General features: G+C 37.7%; 1 protein-coding gene across 2 annotated transcripts in view; it reads right to left on the bottom strand.

The window, feature by feature from the left end:
• Nucleotides 1-22,675, bottom strand: part of EIF5B (eukaryotic translation initiation factor 5B) — a 70,657-nt gene extending 47,982 nt beyond the window's left edge. For both annotated transcript variants that reach the window (XM_024571850.4, XM_053925217.2), the window contains exons 1-3: nucleotides 22,443-22,675; nucleotides 589-714; nucleotides 404-488 (exon numbers count right to left, since the gene is read on the bottom strand). In XM_024571850.4, coding sequence (XP_024427618.1) covers nucleotides 404-488; nucleotides 589-714; nucleotides 22,443-22,477 — 246 coding nt within the window. In that variant the 5' untranslated portion in view covers nucleotides 22,478-22,675. The remainder of the gene's footprint in view (nucleotides 1-403; nucleotides 489-588; nucleotides 715-22,442) is intronic.
• Between the last annotated feature and the right edge of the window lie 819 nt (nucleotides 22,676-23,494).

Below are 23,494 nucleotides of genomic sequence, written 5' to 3'. Positions count from 1 at the left end.
GGGAAATTGAAAGAACAAAAAAATGCCTACCTCTTTCCCATTACTCTGAGGCCTCTCCAAATTCAAAGGATAAAAAAGAAACAGTGTAAGAAATTGAAGGTGGAGACAGGAAATGTTATCTCTCTAAATATACCAATTTTATGAATAGGTAACATACCCCAAAATACCTTTAGATTCCCAAATAAAGTATCTTTCTAAAGATTTTAAAAGTCATTATTATTTCTTTCCTAAAAATTGCTTTCCCCTACTGGCATAAGAATTTATATATTTTAACATATACACATATATATACACATACAACATATACATATACGTGCGCACACACACACTACTCAAAAATTTCCAAAAGCAGCGCCCTAAAACTGGCACCAGGAAGCACAGCTGGGTAACAGACATCTTTCACCTTTACAGCAGCAGTTTCTCTGTCAGTTTTGATGCCTTGAGCCTCCCAAGACAATTCTTCCAGTTCTTTCAGGATATCATCTTCACTAGAAAAAGATTAAAATATATTTGAGGCATTGAATTAGATTAGTAAGTGCATCTAGTACTGAAGCTAATAAGAAACAAACATATTTGAAACATATTTACTCAAAGTCTTGCCGTTTTTTCTCCTTTTTCTTTTTCCCCTTGGACTTTTGAGGCTCCTGTTCCTTGGCAGCACCAGCTCCTTCTATTTCTGCAGCCAAGGCATCAAGATCAATGTCATCCTTGGTACTTAAATGAAAACAAAGAAGATCTAAATGTTACTCGAGAGTACAATAATCTAGCACATTCACGTACAAAGAAACATTTTTAAAAAATAATTTTAGCCTTTATCACGCATTAGCATCCTGAGAAAAACCATTTGGCAAGCTCTTTAACAACACTAGTTATATCTACTTATCAGCCTTGCTGCATCTATTTCAATAAAGTTTGAGTTACACTCACATCAGAAAGAGTTATATAATAAAGCACTCTGGGTAATCAAGAAATGGAAATTAACTTTTGTTGATACCTACACGTTTTGTTATGTGTGTCTGGAGTTATTTATAAAAGAGAGATTTTAAAGGATGAAATAGGTCTTATTACTTCATTATCAGTAACAACATCTAAATATGTGGATACCTATTCATTTTTACTTGGAATAATGAACATTTTAGATCTGGAAGGAGCTTTAGAGATCAACTAGTCTATTATTTCATTTTACCAATAGGAAAACTAAGGTGCACAAAGTTTGAGTGCCTTGAGCAAAACAAACCAAACATCCAAATCTAAATGAATTAGGAATGCTTCACTAAGTAAAGCACATACAACATCCAAAAATCTAGAACCAAACAAACTCACAACCTTTTACATTACTGGTTTTGTTTCTGCTTTCATTCTACAATGTCCTCACCTACAAATATAATTTAAAGTAAATCCAACTAAGTTCTGGTTCAAACCTACAGAAAACCAAGGTCAGTCTGAGATACAGTAGAAAAAGTAGATGAATCCCAATAAATGATATAGTAAAAAAATTAAGACCATGCAATATGGCTCCCACTAACAGACACAGTTATATAGAAGCCTCATTTCAATAAAGAGAAGTTCTAAAGAGAGTAACTTGTAACTATATGATGAATATAATTTTAAAATTATATTAGAAAACATTGAAGATACAGAATCTATCCTCAAGGAGCTTAGTAAAAGAGAGAGCAAACCAGTAAACCAGGCACTGCAAAATGCTAAGTGCCATAAAGTAAAAAAAGTTTAATGCTTTTATAAATTGTTGGCAAGAGCTGAAATATCCTTTTTATCCTATACTGCAGACAGTGTATTTGAGGAGAATCATAGAACATTAACTGCTCCACTGGTGGTGACTTCCCGAAACACCAAATCCAAAATGAGAATGTCAGATGCTTCCTAGTAGAGAAGGGAACCAGGTACTGGAGGAGGAACAGGAGTTAACCAGGTAAAGGGGGTGTGCATATCAGACACTAAGAGTGCCTCAGGAGGACTCATAAAAGGGTATCTGAACCAACTGAGAAGCTTTTTGTACATTATGAATTTACTAACCCCACCACCCAAGATCTAGATAACCAGAAAGTGGGGTGTGAGGTAGGCAGTATATTTTTAACAATCTTTTTGGGTGACTGTGGGTCAGATTTGAGCAGTTATTCCATTTTTAATAAATGAAGAAACTGAGGCACAAAGAATCTGTGCAGGATCACACAAGGCAGAGATGGGATATGAACCTGGAAAGTTTGACTCCATAGTTACAGCTCTTAACCCTCCTAACATAATGAAGACTCCATCTTAGAAAGCTAATTCCAGGATGACTGGCAAGGCAGAACCCCAACTGGATAGGAAGTAGGAAGACCAGTTAAGGAGCTTTCACAGTTAACTGTGATGAGAAACAATGCTCACCTATCCTGGGGCAGAGGCAGGCAAGAGGTGAGTAAGATAAAGATCAATCAGCAACACTTAAGTAACCAACTGGAGGTATATAGAGAGGGAAGAATCAAGGATGATTCTCTGGTCTCACCAGGTAACAGAAACCTAAGTCTGGCCCAGTATCAACCAGCAGTGCCTCCAAAATCACCTCTGCCCATATTTCACATTACAGCAGCTTCTGAGAGGAGGGTAAGTTGGAAAGGTAGCTAATGATTGAAGTTTGGCACCTCACCTCCAAACATTTGCCAGCCCTCACCCAAAGTATATTCATGTCATGAGGATAGCTTGACTATAATTCCAGAGTATTCATTAACAAACATCTCTAGAAAAAACACAACATACAGGACTACATTTATATTTTGTTGACTCTGAAAGGCTGCTTCTTCTGGTTTGTAAAAGATTAATAGTTTTTGGATACTTATCGTGTATCAGGTATTGTGCTCACCAACCACTAGAAATACTATATATTATGTCATTTATTCCTCATTAACAATTCATGAAGCTTTAAAGATAATTTACAAAAGGCCATCCAGCTAAAGTAGCATACTAAGAACTCAAGCTCAAACCTGACATCAATTATACTTTCTAGAAAATGGAAAATAATCAAGTTTCTGGAATCTACTTATCTGAAAAATTTAAACAGGGCTACAAAATACATTAATGATATACAACATTAACAACTTAAAAAAACAAAACAAAACAAAAAAAAACTCACCTAAGGAGAGGCAGAGGGAGAACATTGATCAGCTGCCTCTCGTAGTGCCTTGACGGGATCGAACCCACAACCTAGGCATGTGCCCTACCAGTAACTGAACTAGCAACTTTTTTGGTGTATGAGATGATGCTTCAACCAAATGAGCTACCTGGCCAGGGCAACATTCTTAACTACAATGCTTTCTAAAGTGTTCCTTCAATGCATTCTGAACTTCCTGCCCCAGACTCAGGAGGATGTCCTAAAAAATTAACCATACTACAACAGGACATGAAAATGACAAACACGTAACATCAGTGACTTAATCTGAAACTTTAAACCACATTCTACCTGCATTTTCAACCCTTCTTCTATACTTACCCACTACAAGTTACAGCCAAACTGGTGTCAAATCTAAAATCCAGTCATACTGATAATGAGTTTTAAAATCATTAAGGAATCTGTAAAGGTATTTTTTGTAGGCATGTCTTTCTGAAGATCACTTGCTTTTTCTTAAAGTTATAATACTCCTATTAATGTTTTTCATTACAACCCCTAATTCTTTATTCTAAACTTACTACAGACTTAGAGAAGTAAAAGGCAATTTTCTACTGTACTCAATTCAGTGTTTTCATAGACCACGGTACTCCAAAACAGAAAAATGTTGTAACTTAATGGCCTTAAAAAATGAAGCTATTAGCCCTGGCTGGTGTGGCTCAGTGGATTGAGTGCCAGCCTGTGGACTGAAAGGTACTGGGTTCAATTCCCAGTCAGGCCACATGCCTGGGTTGCAGGCCAGGTCCCCAGTTGGGGGCGTGTGAGAGGCAACTGATCTGTTTCTCTCACACATGTTTCTCCCTTCTTTCTCCCTCCTTTCCCCTCTCTAAAAAAAAAAAAAATCTTAAAAAATATGAAGCTTTTAAAAATACTGTTATACATGTAGCTGTTTAAGAAACAGCCAAATTATTTTCAGAAGTAGCTTCATCCTCTAATGTTCACACTAGCAATGTATGGTGATATCCATTTTTTCCCATATCCCAGCCAGTATTTGTTATTTATTATGGATACCTTTCCTCTAAGCTATTCTCATAGGTGCATGGTGATAGCGCATAATAGTTTTCATTTGCACTTCCTTAAAGTCTAATGAAGTTAAATTTTTTCATGTGCTTATTTGTCATTCAGTGAAATGTCTCTTCTTGTCTTTTGCCCACTTTCTAATTGAATTGCTTCTTTTAAAGTTGAGTTTTAAGAACTCTATATGCTCTATATATGAGTGTGTATACATACAAACACACACACACACAAACACAAGTCTTTATATGAGTTTTAAATATGTGGTTTATTTGTATTTTCTTTCAGTCTGTAGCTTGTATTTTCATCCACTAACAGGGTTATCCGAGCAAAAATTCTGAATTTTCATGAGTACCATTTATCAAGGTTTTTCTTTACAAGCCATGTTTTTTTGTTCAATTACAGTTGTTCCAACCTCACCCCTGCCCTCCCCACTCCTCTCCCCTGCCTCACCTACTCATCTCCCTCAGTCAGTCCCCACCCTGATGCCCATAACATAGGCCCTTCATATGTGTTCCTTGACTAGACCCTTCCCCTTCTTTCTCCCATTATCCCCATCCCACCTCCTTTCTGGTCATTGTCAGTTTGTTCTTTACTTCTATGTCTCTGGTTCTATGTTGCTCGCTTGTTTGTTATGTTGATTAGGTTCCACTTAAAGGTGAGATCACATGGTATTTGTCTTTCACCAACTGGTTTATTTTACTTAGCATAATGCTCTCCAAATTCATCCATGCTGTCCCAAAAAGGAAGGAGTTCCTTCATTCTTCCTGCTGGTGTAGTATTCTATCATGTAAATATACCATAGTTTTTTGATCCACTCATTTACTGATGGGCACCTCTGCTGTTTCCAGCACTTGGCTATTGTAAATAATGCTGCTTTGAACATAGGGGTGCATAGATTCTTTTGAATTGGTGTTTTAGGATTTTCAGGGTATATTCCCAGCAGTGGAATCACTGGATCAAAAGGCAGTTCCATCTTTAGTGTTTTGAGGAAATCCCATACTGTTTTCCACAGTAGCCGCACCAGTCTGCATTCCAACCAACAATGCACCAGGGTTCCCTTTTCTCCACACCCTAGCCAGCACTTGTTTGTTGGTTTGTTAATGATGGCCATTCTGACTTGTGTAAAGTGGCATCTCACTGTGGTTTTAATTTACATCTCTCTGCTGGCTAGACATGTTGAGCATCCTTTCATATGTCTATGTTTTGGGTGTCATGACTAAGAACTTTTTACCAGTTCCAAGTCCTGAAAATTTTTACCTATGTTGTCTCCTAAAAGTTGTATACTTTAATGTTTATATTTAAGTCCATGATACACTTTGATCTTTTTTTGCCTAAGGGTACCCATCTACTCCACCAACATTTTAGACTATTCTTCCTACAGTGAATTACTTTTGCACCTTTGTCGAAAATCAGCTGTTGTATTCTACCATAGGGCTTTTTCCGTGTTCTCTATTCTGCTCTACTGCTCTCTGCACCCTCCCTCTGGCACTAACATACTGTTGTGATGAATACAGCTAAATAATAAGTCTTGAAATCAGGTGGAATCATTCCTTCCCCTTTACTCATTATCAGAATTGTTTTATCTACTCTTAACTCCTTTAACTTTTCAAATAATTTAAAAATAATCCAGTATACATGTACAAAAAAATTGCTGAAATTTTAATAGAAAATGAGTTCTTTCCCTTAAATTTATCTTTTTCCTGATTTAGACTGTAAGTTATTTCATTAAACACTGTGTGGGGAAAATGAAGGAAGTTCCTTAAGGGGGTGGGAGGAGGAAAAATTGTGTTAACTGTATGAAAATTTGAAGAGAACTGTCATCCTTTATTATGCCGAAACTTCCAATCCATGAACACCATATGTTCCTCCATTTATTTAGGTATTTGATTTCTTTCATCACAATTTTGTAATTTTCACAAAACTAGTATTTAATTTTTTAACTGGAAGTAGTATTTTCATTTTAGTTTTTATGCTCATAACTAATATACAAAAATGTGACTGGGCTGATCCATGGCCTCAGCACAAGATGGAAGCCTGGGTAAATGTGGCTTGCCTCCTCACACAACCACTTCAAAATGACAACTAAACTATAGAACCACCATCACTCAGAACCAGCAGAAATCAAGTTGAATGGAGTTCCTATGACCATGGAATCAAAGAAGAAACCACATCCATCCAGACTGGTAGGAGGAGCAAAGATGCAGAATGGGCTGGTCCGACACTCACACGTGATGGATAAAAATTGGGAGGAATATCTCAGGATCAAGGGGTCCCCACCCCACACCAGGTCCCCCAGAGCCCAGGGTTCTGGTGCCAGGAAGGTAAGTCCCCAAAACTTCTGGCTGTAAAAGCCAGCAGGGATTGAGTCAGTGGAGGAACTTCTGGATTCCCAGGCAACTCCTCCTTAAGGGCCCACACATACTTCCTCAGACTCACTCCAGTTGAGCTCTAGCGCCTGGGCAGCAGCTTGAAAGGCACCAGTGGTGTATACAGGGAGGAACTGAAATGTCTGGCATCAGGGTGAGAGCTGGGAGACAGCTTTCTCCAAGAGAGAACTGCTGACAGAGACCAATGGTCCTCTCTTGAGCCCTTCCTCACAAACTCACAGAGTGCGGTGAGACTCCATCAACCTGGTTCGCATTGTTTGCCCTGCCCTGGTGATTCCTTGGGACTATGTCCCACCCAACTTATAGGCCCACCCAAAGGGTTAACAGTAGCTTTTCCATTCGAATGACTTGAATTGGCTTATGCTTCTGATCTTCCTAAATCCTCTCAAACAGGTAGCAGCTAACCGCAGGGAGCTCCTGTACCTTGCTAAATGGCCCCAGGCTCAGCACTAGCAGCAGCTGGCCTTGGTTCACAGCCTGGCCTCCCTTGGACACCTCCAAGCCCAGCACAAGAAACAGCCACTGCAGATAGCTTTATAGCTTATGCAAGGTGGCCCCAGACAAAACACAGGTGGGTACCAGAGCCCTGCTGAAATAAGCCTGGTTCTGTGGAGTGGGCCCCTGCACAGCTGATCCTCCACAGAGGGTGGAGGTTGGTGTCAGTGATTATAGACAGTCCTTACAGCTGACTGGCCTGAGTAAATCCATCCCACTGACATGCCAACAGCAACCAACCACAACAGCAGGGTGTATTCAGCCCACATGAAGGGCATACCTCGAGTACCCAGCTTGGGTGACAGGGGAGGCTGCGCTACTGGACCCCAAAGGACACCTACTACATTGGGCCATGCTACCAAAACAGAGAGTCATAGCAGTTCTACCTAATACATAGAAACAAACACAGGGAAACTGCCCAAATGAGGAGACAAAAGAAACATGGCCCAAATGGAACAGATCAAAACTCCAGAAAAAGCCCTGGCTGGTGTGGCTCAGTAGACTGAGCACCAGCCTGAGAACCATAGGGTTGTTGGTTGGATTCCCAGTCAGGGCGCATACCTAGGTTGTGGGGTGTACAGGAGGCAACCAGTTGATATGTCTCTCATACATCAATGTTTCTCTCCCTCTCTTTCACCCTTCCTTCCACTCTCCCTAAAAACAAACAAAATCTTTAAAAATAAAAAAATAAACCTCAATTAAGTTGTTTCACGTGGTAAAAAAACATTAGAGCAGACTTAACATAAATTAAACATTTTTGCCAAGAAAAATTGATATAATACAAGGACCAAATTCATTAGTTCAAATTGAAAAAGGTATTAGAAAAACTGAGCCTTTGCTAGTACATACAGGCATGTCAAATGGTAATTTAGCCTTGCTACTCAAAGAATAATTCCAGGATAAGCAGCATAAGTATCACTTCAGATGGCCAGAGGGAGGGGGGAGTGGGAGCTGAAAGGAGGGGGGGGGCAAAGGGAAGAAATGAAAACATCTGCAATAGTGTCAACAATAAAAATAAAGAAAACAAAACAAAACAAAATGCAAACTCTCAGGTCCCACCCCAGACTTACTGAGTCAGAATCTCCATTTTTAAACACATCCACGGGTGGTTCACGCACATTAAAGTTTGAGAAGCACTGATTTAGAATCAACACAATAGTATAATCCTATGCATCTGCTGCAAATGAACTTTAAAGAGTTTTATATGTCGTTACTATTTGATAGGGAGTATTTTGGGTTTTGTAACTGTGTAAGAGATATGAGTTAATACCTAACATTACATCTGTAGAAAGATATATATATATATATACACACACATATGCACGATATTGATAATTTAGGCCAACATTCTTAACATCTTATAAAGGACAATTTATGTTTTAATATTGGGTTGGGCAAAAAGTTTGTTTAGTTTTTTCCATACGCTGGCTCTAGTAGTGCTTAGTTGTCTTCAATTTCATTCAAAACAATTTTGTTACACTGTATGGTCACAGCTATCATATCAATATCAGCATGCATCTTTAAAAAATAACAATCAAAACTGGCACATTTTTGTACAGCCATTTTAATAATGAAGATAGAAGATACGCAACATTTTTGGCATATTATGCTTTATTATTTCAAGAAAAGTAAAAATGCAACTGAAACACACAAAAAAGATTTGTGCAGTGTATGGAGAAGGTGCTGTGACTGATCAAATGTGTCAAAAGTTGTCTGTGAAGTTTCTTGGTACTACTGACATTATGGCCAAGTAATTCTTTGCTGTGGGGCTATCTTATGCATTGGAAGATGTTTAGCAGCACCCCTGGCCCCTACCCACTAGGAGCCAATAGTGAGAAACAGCCAACATACTCAAAATATCCAAACCAATAAAGTTACTAGTAAAAGTGAAAAATGTGTTTTTTATTTTACGAAGAAGTATAAGGGACTTTTGGCCAACCCAATATTAACTGATAATATTGAGCACTTTCAGTGCTCAGTGAAAGTGAACTCAGTCTTTGCATTCTGTAGAAGAAGCTCTGGTCCCTCCTCAGTCACTGTTAAAAGATTATTCCCACCTAATTTACTTGGTATAATTCCTAGCATAACCAAATAAATACTAATAAAATTTTGATGCAGGTAACTACTTTTAGGAGAAAGTACTTCTCAATAACCAACTTGCTAAACACCAGCATTAGAATATTTTGGCTGCAGTTGTGTATAGTAAGCAATAGAGAAGCAATTAAAGATCTTCAACCCCTACAATCTGGCCCACTCTCCTGATGGCAGATTTAATTAGAAAGGGATGTGAAAGACATATAGTAACTTTAAGAGGCAAATTTGACATCTCAAGGGTGATACTTCCACAATGAACCTAAACTCCACATATTACCTCTGTATATCTGTGCATATGCCTATTTGCTATATTAAAATGTAAGATCCTTTTAGAAAATTCCTTTTGTATGCAATTCACCTCCCTTACCTTCTTCAATTAACAAACAGCAGGGAATGTAACACAGACCTAAGAGGCACTATTAAATACAAGAAAAAACCCTATTTTGGAATGGCAACCGCAACTTTCATACAATAGGCAAGAATCACCAGTTCCATCATAGCAGCTTAGTAAAAACCATGTCTACCTCCGTAAGTTACTGTACTTTTGATCATAGTAAAATTTCCAAACTGAATTTTCTGAAACAGTAAATTCAAATACTAAAAATCCCAATGAGAGAAAAATATAACATATCCTTTATCTAATAACACTGACAAGTATTCTAATGTATGTGATTTTTCCAAATGGAGGGAAATGCACCATTCTTTAGAATTTACATTCAAGATATAAACTTTCCTTATAATTAATTATGTGAACTCCTGAAGTATTTCAAATTAATGAGGAGAGGGAGGATGAGAGTTGATAGGATATACATAAAAGGTCATTCATGAATCAGTAATATTTGAAGCTGGATGGTAGACACGTGTGTTCATTAAACTAGTCTACTTTTGTGTTTTAAGTTTACATTTCAGTAAATTTACACTACAGTAACCAAAAAAATGTGGTAATTGAACTTGGCAATAGTCTTAAATAGAACACCAAAAGCAAAAGCAACAACAAAAAATAGACAAATTAGATTTCAACAAAATGAAACATTTTTGTAAAATAGACACTAACCCACATAAGGGAGAAAATATTTACAAATCATCTATCTAAAGAGTCAAGTATCCAGAATATATAGTGAATTCTTACAACAACAAAAATAAAAACCAATTTAAAAATGAGTATAGGCCTTGCAAAGACATTTGTCCAAAGAAGCTATACAAATGGTCACTGAGTACATAAAAAAATGTTCAATATCGTTAGAACCTGGGAAATGCCAATCCAAACCACAATGACACACACACTTCACAACTACCAAAATGAAAAAGAAAAAAAAAAAGGAACCAAAGCATTGGCAAAGATATGAAGAAACTGGAACCCTTGTACATTGTTGGTGGGAATGTAAAATGGTGCAGCTGCTATAGAAAAGTTTGGCAGTTCCTCCAAAAGTTAACATAGAATCACTGTATGACCCACCGATTCCACTCCTATGTATATATCCTAAAGAATTGAAAACAGAAATTTAAACAAATAACTACACAAATGTTCATAGCAGCATTTTCACAATAGCCTAAAAGTGGTAACAATCAAAATGTCCATCATGGATGAATGGATAAACGTTATGTGGTATACACAGTGAAATGTTACTCAGCCCTAAAAAATGAAAACAAGTACAGTAAAGTGGATGAACCTTGAAAACATTATGGTAAGTGAAAGAACCCAAACACATGGATCATACATGGTATGATTCCATTTATCTGAAATATTAAGAATAGGCAGGTAAATCGAAAGACATAAAGTAGATTAGTGGCTGCCAGGCTCAAAGGAGGTGGCAATGTGGTATAACTGTTTAATGGGTACAGCATCTCCTTAGGAGTTCATGAAAATATTTTGAAACTACGTAGAAGAAATAGCACGACATTGTGAATATTCTAAATGCTATAGAATGTGCATTTTAAAAGGGTAATTTTATGTGAATTTCACCCCCCAGGTGACTGCACAACATTGTGAATGCACTAAACGCCACAGAACGCACATTTAAAATGGGTCATTCTAGCTGTGGTTGGAGTGGCTAAGTTGGTTGGAGCATAGATCTGTACACCAAAAAGTTGCAGGTTCAGTCCCCATTCAGGGCACATACCCAGGCTGCAGGGTCCCATCCCCAGTTGAAGCATGTGTGGAAGACAACCAATCAATGTTTCTCTCTCTTTCCCACCCTTCCGTTCTCTCAAAACAACAACAACCACAAAATAAACCAATGGCCAACCCTGGCCAATGGTTGAAGCAATGTCCCTTAAACAAAAAGGTCATGGGTTTGATTCCTAGTCAGGGCACACACCTGGGTTGCAAGTTTGGTTCCTGGTAGAGGTGTGACGGGCAACCAATTGATGTTTCTCTCCCTCACTCTCTCCTTCCTTTCTCCTCTCTCTAAAATCAATAAGCATGTCCTTGGGTGAGGATGTAAAGAAAAAGGCAATGAAAGATGTCCTCAGGTGAGGATTTAAAAAAAGAATGGGTAATTTTGTTATATGAATATCACCCCACCCCACCCTCAAATTTCATATATTGATTACATATTTTATATCAACACAAACAGGAGCATATTTGTATAACACTTTATTCATCATGCAGGAGCGATCAGTTTATAGGCTTGCCCAAGGATTTTGTCTCTAAACCAAATAGAACAGAATATAGTTGCCACCAACAAGTCTCTGTATTAATTCCCCTCCATTCTATTAACAGTGGGCTGAAATAACCAAGTTTTGATAATTCTAAATAAATTCAGAGAATATGAAGAGAATATTTACACAGAAAGAAAACTGATTTTAACCAGATACCTATAATAAACGTGACTTTCATTAAAATTATGAGCTACATCAAAATGAAATGCTGTGTGAATCTTATTTACAACATGGTTTGAACAAACCAACTGTGAAAAGTCCCTGTGGAGCTGGAAATCTGAAATATGGGCTGGATATTAAACACTAGAGAACTTGTGTTCACTACACTAGGTGGGATAAGGGTATTGTGATTAGGTAAGAAAATGGAGAGAAAATATCAAGATGTCTGTGAAATAAAATACATATAGCAAAAATGGGGACAAAATGCCAGTAATGACTAAATTTAGATAATGAGTATATGGGAGTTCATTATACCACTCTTGTTTTTTTCTGTGTGCTTGGAATTTTTATAATAAAAAGTTAAAAATTTACATAAAAAAATTACAAAGTTACATAAACAAAAAGTAAACCAGGGCTGAAATCAGGTACCTGTAATTTTGCTCATAACTTCCAGAGTTTAGTAAGGTAGGGTCTGCCCAACATTTCATTTCTTTAAAATTTGTTAGCTTTTAACGTATCTAAAAACTGAAATCACTCTTCATAATCATTTTGACCTTAGAGCAAATTAAATTCTTAAGAGAATGGAAAATCCACTAAGCACAAGCCTTTTTTTTCCCCTCAAGGTTCAGTCCTGACAAGTAATTTCTTTAAGGAAAGTAGCATCCAACCTTAAACAAAAAGCCACTGACCTGTAGTAGAGGACTATAAAATAAAACTAAAATACTGGACAACAGCACTACTGCCCTTGTACTGTTGTTCTACAGGGCATTAAATATTGACTTTGTATATGTATGGTAAAATTTCAAATCTAACCACTTAAGAAATAAAAATGGCATGCATAAATTCTAACCTCAGATAAACAGGGAAAAAAATGAAAGAAAACAGAAATAAAGCATGGCAGAATTTCACAAATAAAAAACAAAATAGAACAGCTGAAATAAAGTCAATTATATTATTAATCAGTAGCAATGTAACTGTAAACTCTTAAAAGATATGTTATCAAATTGTATTTAAAATATTCAATTTTATGTTGTCTACCAAAAGACCTAAAACAAATACTACATAGAAAGGTCAGAAGTTTAAAAAAATGGAATCCTCAAAAACCAGTAGCAAACCAAATCCAAGAACATATAAAAAGGATCAGGCCCTAGTCAGGTGGCTCAGCTGGTTGGAGCATCCTCCCATGCACCAAAAAAGATCACATACCATGACCAAGTGGGAGCTACTCCAGGAGTGCAAGGTTGGCTGAACATATTAAAATCCATTAATTTAATCCATCAGATATAAATAGGAAAAAAGACAAAAATTTATCATTTCAATAGATGAATAAACAGCACTTAACAAAATCCAACACCCTTTCATGGTAAAAAGACTCAGCAAAGTAGGAATAGCAAACACTCCTCAACCTTAAAAAGGATCTCTAGGAAAAACACAGCTAACATCAGACTTTCTATCCATCATTATACTGCAAGATCTGGCCAGAACTTTAGGCAAGGTAAAGAAATAAAAGGCATTTAGACTGGAAAAGAAGGAAACTATCTAAATTTGACGAAGACATGACACACACAGAAAATCCTAAGGAATCCACACGCACAAGACAAAAAAAATTATTATAGCTAATAAATGAATTTATTAAGGTTTCAGGATAGAAAATCAATATATAAAAATCAACTGTATTTAAACTATGCACTAGTGATGAACAATCTAAAAAACAAATTAAGAATACATTTACAATGGCATAAAAAAGAAATGCTTCAAAATAATTTTTGAAAAGAGTTGCAAATCTACTCTGAAACTACAAAAAAATTATTGAAAGAAACCAAAGACCACATAAATGAAAAAACATCCCATGTTTATGGATCAGAGGGCATAATATTGGCAATACTCCTAAAATTGATCTACAGCAGCGATTTTCAATCAGTATGCCACGATAATTTTTAAGACTTGCATACCTCACTATTTAGTCAGGGGCACTGACCTCTCTTCCCTTAAGTTGTCCAAAAAAAAAAAAAAAGACAGCCAACACAACAATAGTCATCCAATACAAATGAATCAAAGTTATACCTCTTTTTGTCAAATCAGCAAAAAAACATATTTTGGTGTGCTGCAGAGTTTTAGTGATCAGTATATGTGTGCCAAGAGACAAAAAAGGCTGAAAAATCACTGATGTACAGGTGCAATCCCAATCAAAATTCCAGCTGCCTTCAGCCCCCACCCCCAGAAATTAAGGAGCTGATCCTAAAATCTGCATGGAAATGCAAGGAACCCAAATTAGCCAAAACAATCCCAAAAAAGAACAAAATTCAACAAATTATACTTCCCAATTTCCAAACTTACTACAAAGCTATAGTAATTAAGACAGTGTGGTATTGCCATAAGGAGAACATACAATGGAACAGAATTGAGCACCAACACATATCAATTGATTTCAACAAAGAATAAAGTCTTTTTAACAAATGGTGCCAGGACAACTGAATATCCACAAAGAATAAAGCTGGACCCCTACACGTCACACAATCTACAAAAATTAACTCAATATGGCTCAAAGTAAGGGGTTAAAACTATAAAACCACTAAAAGAAAACAATAAGTCTTCATGACCTTGGCTTTGGTGGTGGTTTCTTAGATCTGATATCAAAAACACAAGCAACCTAAATATATATAAATCAGACTTCATCAAAATTAGAACCTTTCATGCTACAAAGGGTATTATCAAGAAAAGTAAAACAAAAACCTCTTATGGGAGAAAATAAAGACAACCCACAGAATGGGAGAAAATAGTTGTAAATCATACCTGATAAAGGGTTGCTATGTAGATTATATAAAGAACTCTTATTCCTAAATAATTTAAAAATGGGCAAACGATTTGAATAGACAGTTCTTCAAACAAGGTATACAAATGTCCAATAGGCACATTAAACCATCATGGAATGCAAACCAAAATCACAGTAAGACATCACTTCACACCAACAGTAATCAAAAAGTCAGATGGTAAGTGTTGATGAGGATGTAGAGAAATTGTAACTAATACATTGTTGGTTGGAATGAAAAACGGAGCTTTGGAAGTTCCTGAAAAAGTTAAACAGAGTTCCCCAGCAATTTCCCTCCTAGGTATTACATTCACCAAACAAATGAAAACATATACAGGGATTTTTATAGCAATATAATTTGTAACAGCCAAAAACATGTATGGGTATTTTTTATGACAATATAAACAATCCCAATGTCATCAACTGATGACTAGATTTAAAAAAATGTGGTATATCCATATAATAGAAACTTAGGACATATGATTCTAGACTTAAAAGAAATTCCAACTCCAGTATCCTCAGAAACTATTAGATTTAGTACCTGAAACCTAAGGACATATATTTAACTAAATTGAAATAAAACAGTACTTGACTGTATTTACAGGGACTGCTATGAAAATTTACGGTATTAATAAAGCTTCAAAAATAGAAAAATATTTCATATACCTGTGCAAAGTATAGTACTATCACAAAAGGGAGGTCTGAAAACCAATGATTTTAAAAAATGACTTCTAACTAGGCAAAAAGTAGGGATTCCTCTGAAAGAACATACCTGAAATTTTATATACCAGGTCTAAAATGGAAAGGAATAAAATATTAAATTATCCTTGCTTTCATTTTAAATAGACAGGTTATGGAATAGGCAGGTATTCAATTAAGGTTAAGGGAGAAATTCTTTTTAAAAATCTGGCCCGGACTGACCTATAGACAATGGCTGTCATTTTTCTATTCTCCCTCCTTCTTTAAGTTCTTAATCTTTTACAGATGCTTCACCAGTAAAGATCCTATGTAGACATTAATTTTTATTTAAAGTGTCTATTTTGTAATGTCAGGATTTCTTCAATCACGTAGTACAGCACAGGAAAAAACCCATAGGTTCTTGAGTCAGGTGTGGCTACCTGAGAGGCTCTAAGCCTCACGTACATTATTATGGTAAATCCCAATTTCCCCTTCTATATGATATAGTAGTTCTTAGATCTTTATTCCTTTTCCTTCCTCTCAGATTCTCAATGTAGTTACAGCATGGTTATTGGTTCTACATTAAGTGCTTCAGTATTAAATTATGTTAATTCTGTGGTTAATGCAAGGGCAAGTAGTATACGATTATTTCAGTACTGTGTAATAAGGGTTCAAAATACCTGTATTTTGTACTAAAATTTCTCAACAGTACATATTTGTTACAAGGCATAAGATAGAAAGGAAGGTAAAAAAGCAGTCATTTGTGTGTCACTAAGACATTTGAATGCTGCTGTAACGTGTTCTTCTCCATGCTCTCCTCCCTTTTACTATTTTCATATTATGATAATATCACAATTTAGTCCTCACCTTTACACAGCTACTTCTAATAAGAGCTCAGTAAGTTGGTGAGACACAAGACAAACACCTTGAAAAAGTTTTCCTATTTATCAGAAAAAAGAAAAATTACTCCATTAGCAACCAAAATTCTAAGATACCTAGAAATAAGCCAAACAAGAAACAGTCTAGCCCTCGCTGGGTAGTTCAGTTGGTTAGAGCCGATAGGCCAAGGCTGGGGTTCTATCCCCAGTCAGGGCACACACAAGAATCAACCAACGAATACATAAATGAGTGGAACAAAGAATCAACCAATGAATACATAAATGAGTGGAACAACAAATCCATATTGATGTCTCTGCCTCTCTTTCCCTATAAATATAAATTAAAAATTTTTTTAAAATATGCTAAAGACTCAATTGAAGAAAATGTTACTGATATACAATTAAGTAATTAGATTAACCAAATAAAGCAGCATGTCATATTATTATTTGTTGGCCACAGTATTTCCAGCACCTAGAACAATATCTGGCAGTTTAGTACAGGGATCCCCAACCTCCTGGCCTCAGACTGGTTACCTATCTGGGCCGGGCCACACAGTAGGAGGTGAGCTTGAATGTAATGCACTTCAATCATCCAGAAACCATCCCCCACCCCCAGGGCTGTGGACAAATTGTCTTCCACTAAACGAGTCCCTGATGCCAAAAAGGTTGGGGACCATTGCTTTAGTAGACACTCAACACAGTTCTTGAATGGGATAATACAGTAACAAAAATATCAAGTACACCAAATAACCCAAATACTTAATGGAACTCCCAATTAAAATCGACTCCCACAGATTTTTATCTTTTCTATCTTTTTTTGTGTTTCAGTTGTGTTTTTACCTTTCTTGAATGAAGCATAATATGCCAAAAATGTTGTATATTTTCTTCTATCTTCAATATTAAAATGGCTACACAAAAATTCACCAATTTTGATTTTTTTTAATGAATGCTGACATGACAACTGTCACAACACAATCTAACAAAATTGTTCCAAATGAAGTTAGAGACAACTAAGCACTACTAGAGCCATTTTTTTTGGGGGGGGGGGGCACAAAACAAAAACACTTTTTGGCCAACCCAGTATTTCCAAAATAATACTAAGGGACTATTAGCCTTTTCCATTCTCATTTTCTCCCAAGTGTACAGTGGAGTTTTCCAGAGGTGACATGATGTGTGATGTTGCTTACCAAACGAATGCACAAGCAGATGAGAATCAAGATATCTTCTAGTAAGCCAGACAGTAAAGAGATTTGTAAAAATGTTTAATACCATTCCTAATAATTTTTGAAAATGATTAAAGATATTTACTAATATGTAATGTTTTATTTTTTAATTAAATACTTTAAGAATTTTTCTGTTTAATTTGTAATATGGTTAATTATTGATAGAGATAACCCACATAGACAAAACTATTTTGGGTTCCTTAGTAATTTAAGAATTTACAGGTGTCCTAGAACCAAAAACTCTGAGAAGTGCTATTTTAACCTAACCACTGACACTCAGTTCCCCAGTTAGAACAATGCTTTGCCCATCTTATAGATCAATGGCAAAGACTGGAATAAATTTTGAAGGATAAGTAATGCACAACTGGTGGGCAAGTAATGTTACAAGTAGCTGCATTGGCTCCCAACAGAGATCACCAGTATAGAATAAGCTAACGACAGAAGTTTAATCGCCTGCTTTAAAAAAAAAAACCCCTCACTCAAGGATGTTTATTGATTTCAGAGAGAGAGAGAGAGAGGGGGGGGGGGGGGGAGGGAGGAAGGGAGGGGAAGGGGGTCAGGGGGAGAGACAGACAAACATCGATGTAAAAGGGAAGCATGGATCACTGCCTCCCATATGCGCCCTGAGGATCAAACCCATAACCTAGTTATGTGCCCTGACTGGGGATCCAACCTGCAACGTTTTGGTGTATGGGACAATGCTCCAACCAACTGACCTATCCAGCCAGGGCTACCATCTGCTTTCTTACACATTTATGGCAAACTAGGACTTCTTCCCCTCCTGCAACATATCAATTTCCTAAAGTATCCATGTAGGAACAAGCTAAAAGAACTCTCAGATTAAACATCCTTTTTTTTTCTTATCTAAAGTATGCAGATTAAGGTTTTTTATTAATTCAAATATATACAAATGACAAATTCCTTTGTTGAATCAGTCTACTTGTTATTACACTTGAACCACTCCCTCTCTGAGAAGCTTTAGAGTACCTGCTATATTCACAGCTCCTTCTGGACAGATTCCTTCAGCAGAGCACCAATGTCTTCTATCCCAGGGGAGGAACCATGCTACCCAGACTGACCAGGATGAATGTCTGACACTAGGGCAATCATCTAAAGGTTAGGCAGCTATCTCAGACAGCCAGAAATCTCAAGAAAGGAGAGGGTATGCCAGTAATGACAGGAGCATTATCTGTACCAGTTTAAAGCAAAGAGTAGTGGAATTACTACACTGGCTCACCATTGGTGTAGACTAGAGAACCACAGCAACAAATACTCTGATGCTGAAGATACCCCAGAACTCTGAAAGGCCTTCTAGTTAGTGAATGACAACCCCACCTCCATAATATCTGTGTGATGATAGGTGAAATAATTATCTTCCTTTATATCCTTTGGGGGGGGGTGTATTAACCCATTAATTAAGCTGACACACCATATTCCTTTTAACCTGAAAAGTGTAACTAGCAGATTCGGGGGAATCAAAAACAAAATGGAGGGGGACCAGAATGAAGAACTGGAGGCTAATTGTGAAAAACTAGATAATCCAGGTCCTTTTTCTCTGCACACATCAGTAAGAAATATCATATTGTGTAAATGGAAACAATAAGACATCTCAAGAGCATGCAAGTTTCCATAAGATCCCATTATGTAAACTGATGACTAGGAAGATTATAGGAAGAAAGGAAAATACTAGCCTTATATTTTTATGAACCGTAGATATTAAATCGTATCCCTCATCTTATCAAGAGTTTCCCCAAATGAACAAAGTCAGGAAAACTTGCTGAACACCCTACTCAAAACCTCATTGTCAGAATTATACAAGTTGGAACAAAATTCTAGAACTTAGTCTTTAAACAAAGTTCAGTCACTGGTATGACAAAACATGTGCTATCCAAATAAAATAGAGTAACTAAAATCTATTTTTTCTAATATATTTATTTTGAAAGAGAAGAAAAGGAAGGGAGAGAAAAAGGGAGAGAAACATCAATAGGTTGCCTCTCATGTGCCTGGACCAGGAACCAAACACACAACCTAGGCGTGTACCCTGACTGGGAATCGAATCAGAACAAAATTTAATTGTAAATGAACACCGTGTGGCTAAAAAGTTAAAATAAGGATTAATTAAATATAAGAATTGAAACAGTCAAGTAATTTATATTCTTTCCAAGAACTGAAAAGCTGCTCAGTGCCTTATCTTGATAATAAACAGCTGCTCATTTCTCACCCAATTTTACCTGGCCAGAAATACGCTCTACTTAGGATACCTTGTGAGGGAAGGGGAGGTGGGATCAATGTAAAATCTTTAAAATGGAGATGTTTATACAAGAGAGTAAAACCAAGCAATATGTCATTGTACACAAATAAGAATATTAATCCTAAAATAGGACTTCTCCTCCCAGACCTTCTTCCCAGTCTGTTTTTGTTCCTTTTACAAATATTCAAAATGCCCTTGAAGAAAGTGCAGGAACACCTTGGAGAGATTTTGGGTTCGGTTCCAAACCACCACAATAAAGCAAGTCACACAAATTTTTTGGTTTCCAAGTCCATATAAAAGTTATGTTTATACAGTGGTCTATTAATCGTGCAACAGCATTATGTCTAAAAAACAAAATGAACATACTTTAATTAAAAAATACATTATTGCTAAAAGTACCATCTACTGAGTCTTTAGCAAGTTGTAATCTTTTTGCTAGGGGATCTTGCCTTCAATTTTTAAAAGAACAAATAACATGTAGTATCTGTGAAGCACAATAATATAAGGTATGCCTGTACTATTTAAATATACAAAAGATCAAACAAACTAAGCCATGAAACTTCCCTCACCCACCCCAAAATATCCTATGTGAGCGGCAAAGTAAAAAGGCCCAGCAGTTCCAGTCAAACGGGACCCTCTGCAAAACCCTAGGATTTCTTACATAATAAAATTTGAACGGCACTCAACCAAGAGTCCATGAAGCATTGAAAAAAAATGAGAAAAATATGATATGAGAAAACTTTTTCAATTACATTGCCACAGCTTCCTCTTCAAGATGACCCCTCCCCCCAAAGACTACAAATTAGTCTGAGCAGGGATTAAAAAAAAAAAAAATAGCATTCCTTCTACAATACACTTCCAAGCCAATCTTTTAACAACAGGCTCCAGTGTTTACAATTTAAATTTCACATCAACCATGAAAATATTTATTAATCAATAAGGGACACACTTTCCTCTATGAATACACAGACAATAAATCTCTCCCCCCAAATAGCTTTTTTTTTTCCCCATTGTGAGAGTCTGGAAAGTAAAAACTGTAAGTAAAATAACATATACAGGTACTTTTTAACCTAAGGAACAGACTTCTGTAATCCTGAACCAAACATGCCAAATGTTTAAAAAAAACTTTTTTAAGTAAGAGAATCAGTGAAATTAGGAAACTGGATACTTCATAATATTTAAGAAATCATTGTTAATATTCCTTAGGCTTGAAGGTGGCATTATGGTTGTGTTTTATGTTCTGTTTCTTCTTTTTTTGGATACACCTGAAGGATTTACACATAAAAGGATTTTAAGAGTTGATTTAAAATATCCAACAAGTGGATGAAACAGGATTAGTCATAACAATGCCTGAAGCTGGTTAATTAGTACATGAAGCTTCTTATACACATCTAATTTTTTTATATACATTTAAAGGAAAAAAGTATCCTACGCATCAAAACATCCTGTCAAAAGTGGAGAAATTTTATTCCCACTAAATCATCCAAAATTCTGCTTACTTTTTTTTTTTTTTTTTTTACTTATCTGGTTCGACTAACAATTAAGTTTTATTCTTCAAACCAGTAAGCTTTCTCCAGTGGACCTGCAACTGAAATACAATACAAAAACTCACCTTTGGTATCGTTCAATCCCACTCATCAGCTAGATGAGTGCCAGGTGAGGAAACAATCTAGGCTTCCAACTTGTAATTAGTGATCTTATTTTACCTTCAAGACCACATCCGTTTTGAATCGGAATGATGAACTATCACGGGTTGTTTTGTTTTAACTTACTTTACTATCCCCCTAGTATTTGAACTAAGCTTGGTGAGTGGTACACAAAGATGAAGTAGCAGATGCACCCCCAGGTAGTATAAACTCTTTCAATAAGAGAAGTCTCAATCGAATGTAACACAGAAAAATTACCAAAATCTTGGGGTATAACTCTACACACACCCTTAAAGTCCCTCCTCGCAAAAGCGTTTTAAGTGATGAGAAAGGAGTAACACCGTATTGGTTTGTTTTATCTTCTCCTCCTCTCTTAGGGGAGGTGCTAGAGAGCAAAGAAATCACCAAAAGACTGGCCGGAAGAAGGAAAGAGAAAAGCATAGAGTCTGGACAATCAGCCCTTAAATAATTCAAAACTGTACCCAAATTAAATAAAATTTAAAGGGAGTTAAGTGTTAAACATCTCCAACGTACACGAGAGGCTGTAAAGTGGAAAAACCTGGCCGTAGGTACAGCTGATTCGAACACCCTCCTCTTCCAAGTACTCACAGGTACAAAGGCGTAATGAGTACTCTTCCTGACCCTCGCCTAAACTTGCGCCACAAAACCCCCACTCGCCCGGACCACGCCAGGCGCTCCAAAACCACTGCCACACTTCTCAGGCCCGAGACCCCTCTTTTCCTGGCCGGGCGAGCGGTAGCCGTGGGACTGGACCTTGGCTGGGACAACCTGCCAGCCGCCGAGGCCCTCCGCGCCTGCCCGGCAATGAAGCCTCAGACCCGTGGCACCCACTCAGGGCCCGGGTCCGGTGCCCTGCGAAGCCGGCCTCAAGCCTCCACCCTAGGTCCAGCCCGCGCTGGCGGGACCCGCGCGACCCCCTCAGCCGCGCCGGCCGCCGCCGACCAGACCCAGCCACTGGCTTACCTGTCTTCACTCTTGTTTTTCTGCTTCTTCCCCATCGCGTGATAGCAGCGCTCGTCGTTCCAACTCCTTTAGTCGGTCTCTCACAGATTCACTCCACACTTCCGACTTTGGTCGCCGTTCAGCTCCGTTCCCCTCCGCGCTGCCGCCTCTCGCACCGGCTCTCCACAGACCCTCGCACAGGGACAGGGCACATATGGTGTGAGCTCTCAGGGCGCAAGCGCATCGTCCCGCCGCCTCGGCGTGGGGACGCAAAGCGCAGCTCATCGAGAGCTGCCCTTCGGGTAGAGCGTCTCCACTTCACCCGCCCACCAAAGGGGAGTGCGAGCGCCCCCTTCCCGCAAACGCCTGCCGCGCACCTACGCCTGAGCGGTTTCCACGTTCTGGAACCTGAAGGCTGACAATGAGGCTGAAAACTCTCTACGTCGCCCTTTTTGGCGGCTACGTCGGCCTTCTTGGCGGCGGAGCGCAGTTGTGGAAGATTGCAGTTCGGTCAGAAGTAGACCTTTGGCTGGGCTTCCCTTCTACCTTTGTATTCTTAGGTGCCCGCAGTTCAGCAAAAGACCACAGTGAACCAAAGATAAGGGCTCTGGTTGTTCCCAGGGGAGATAAATCCAGGACAAAATTGGGTGTCTCAGTAACGTCAATGACTTAGAACGTACAGTCACTAAAAAGAATAAAAAGAAAACAAGGACACACCCAACAAGTCCCTGAAATAGGTTGTAATGTTCCCCAAAAAAGTTCTAAAAATTTGTGTTAAGAAAATCACGAGGGTACCTACGAAGGTGGCGAAAATGTACCATATCCGGATCTGTAAGGTTTTATTACTGGTGTTAACTAAATAAAAACTAATCATACTGTATGTTATGAGTCAACTATTTTTTAAAGATTTTATTTATTTATTTTTAGACAGAGGAGAAGGGAGGGAGAAAGAGAGGGAGAGAAACGTCAATCCGTAGCTGCCTCTTGCGCACCCCCCACGGGAGACCTGGCCCGCAACCCAGGCCTGTGCTCTGATTGGGAACCGAACCAGCGATCCTTTGGTTCACAGGCCA

This window comes from Desmodus rotundus, chromosome 5, assembly GCF_022682495.2.
Source record: "Desmodus rotundus isolate HL8 chromosome 5, HLdesRot8A.1, whole genome shotgun sequence".
NCBI lineage: Eukaryota > Metazoa > Chordata > Mammalia > Chiroptera > Phyllostomidae > Desmodus > Desmodus rotundus.
Note: the sequence above shows the minus strand (reverse complement) of the source record. Positions and strands in the feature narration are given on the sequence as shown.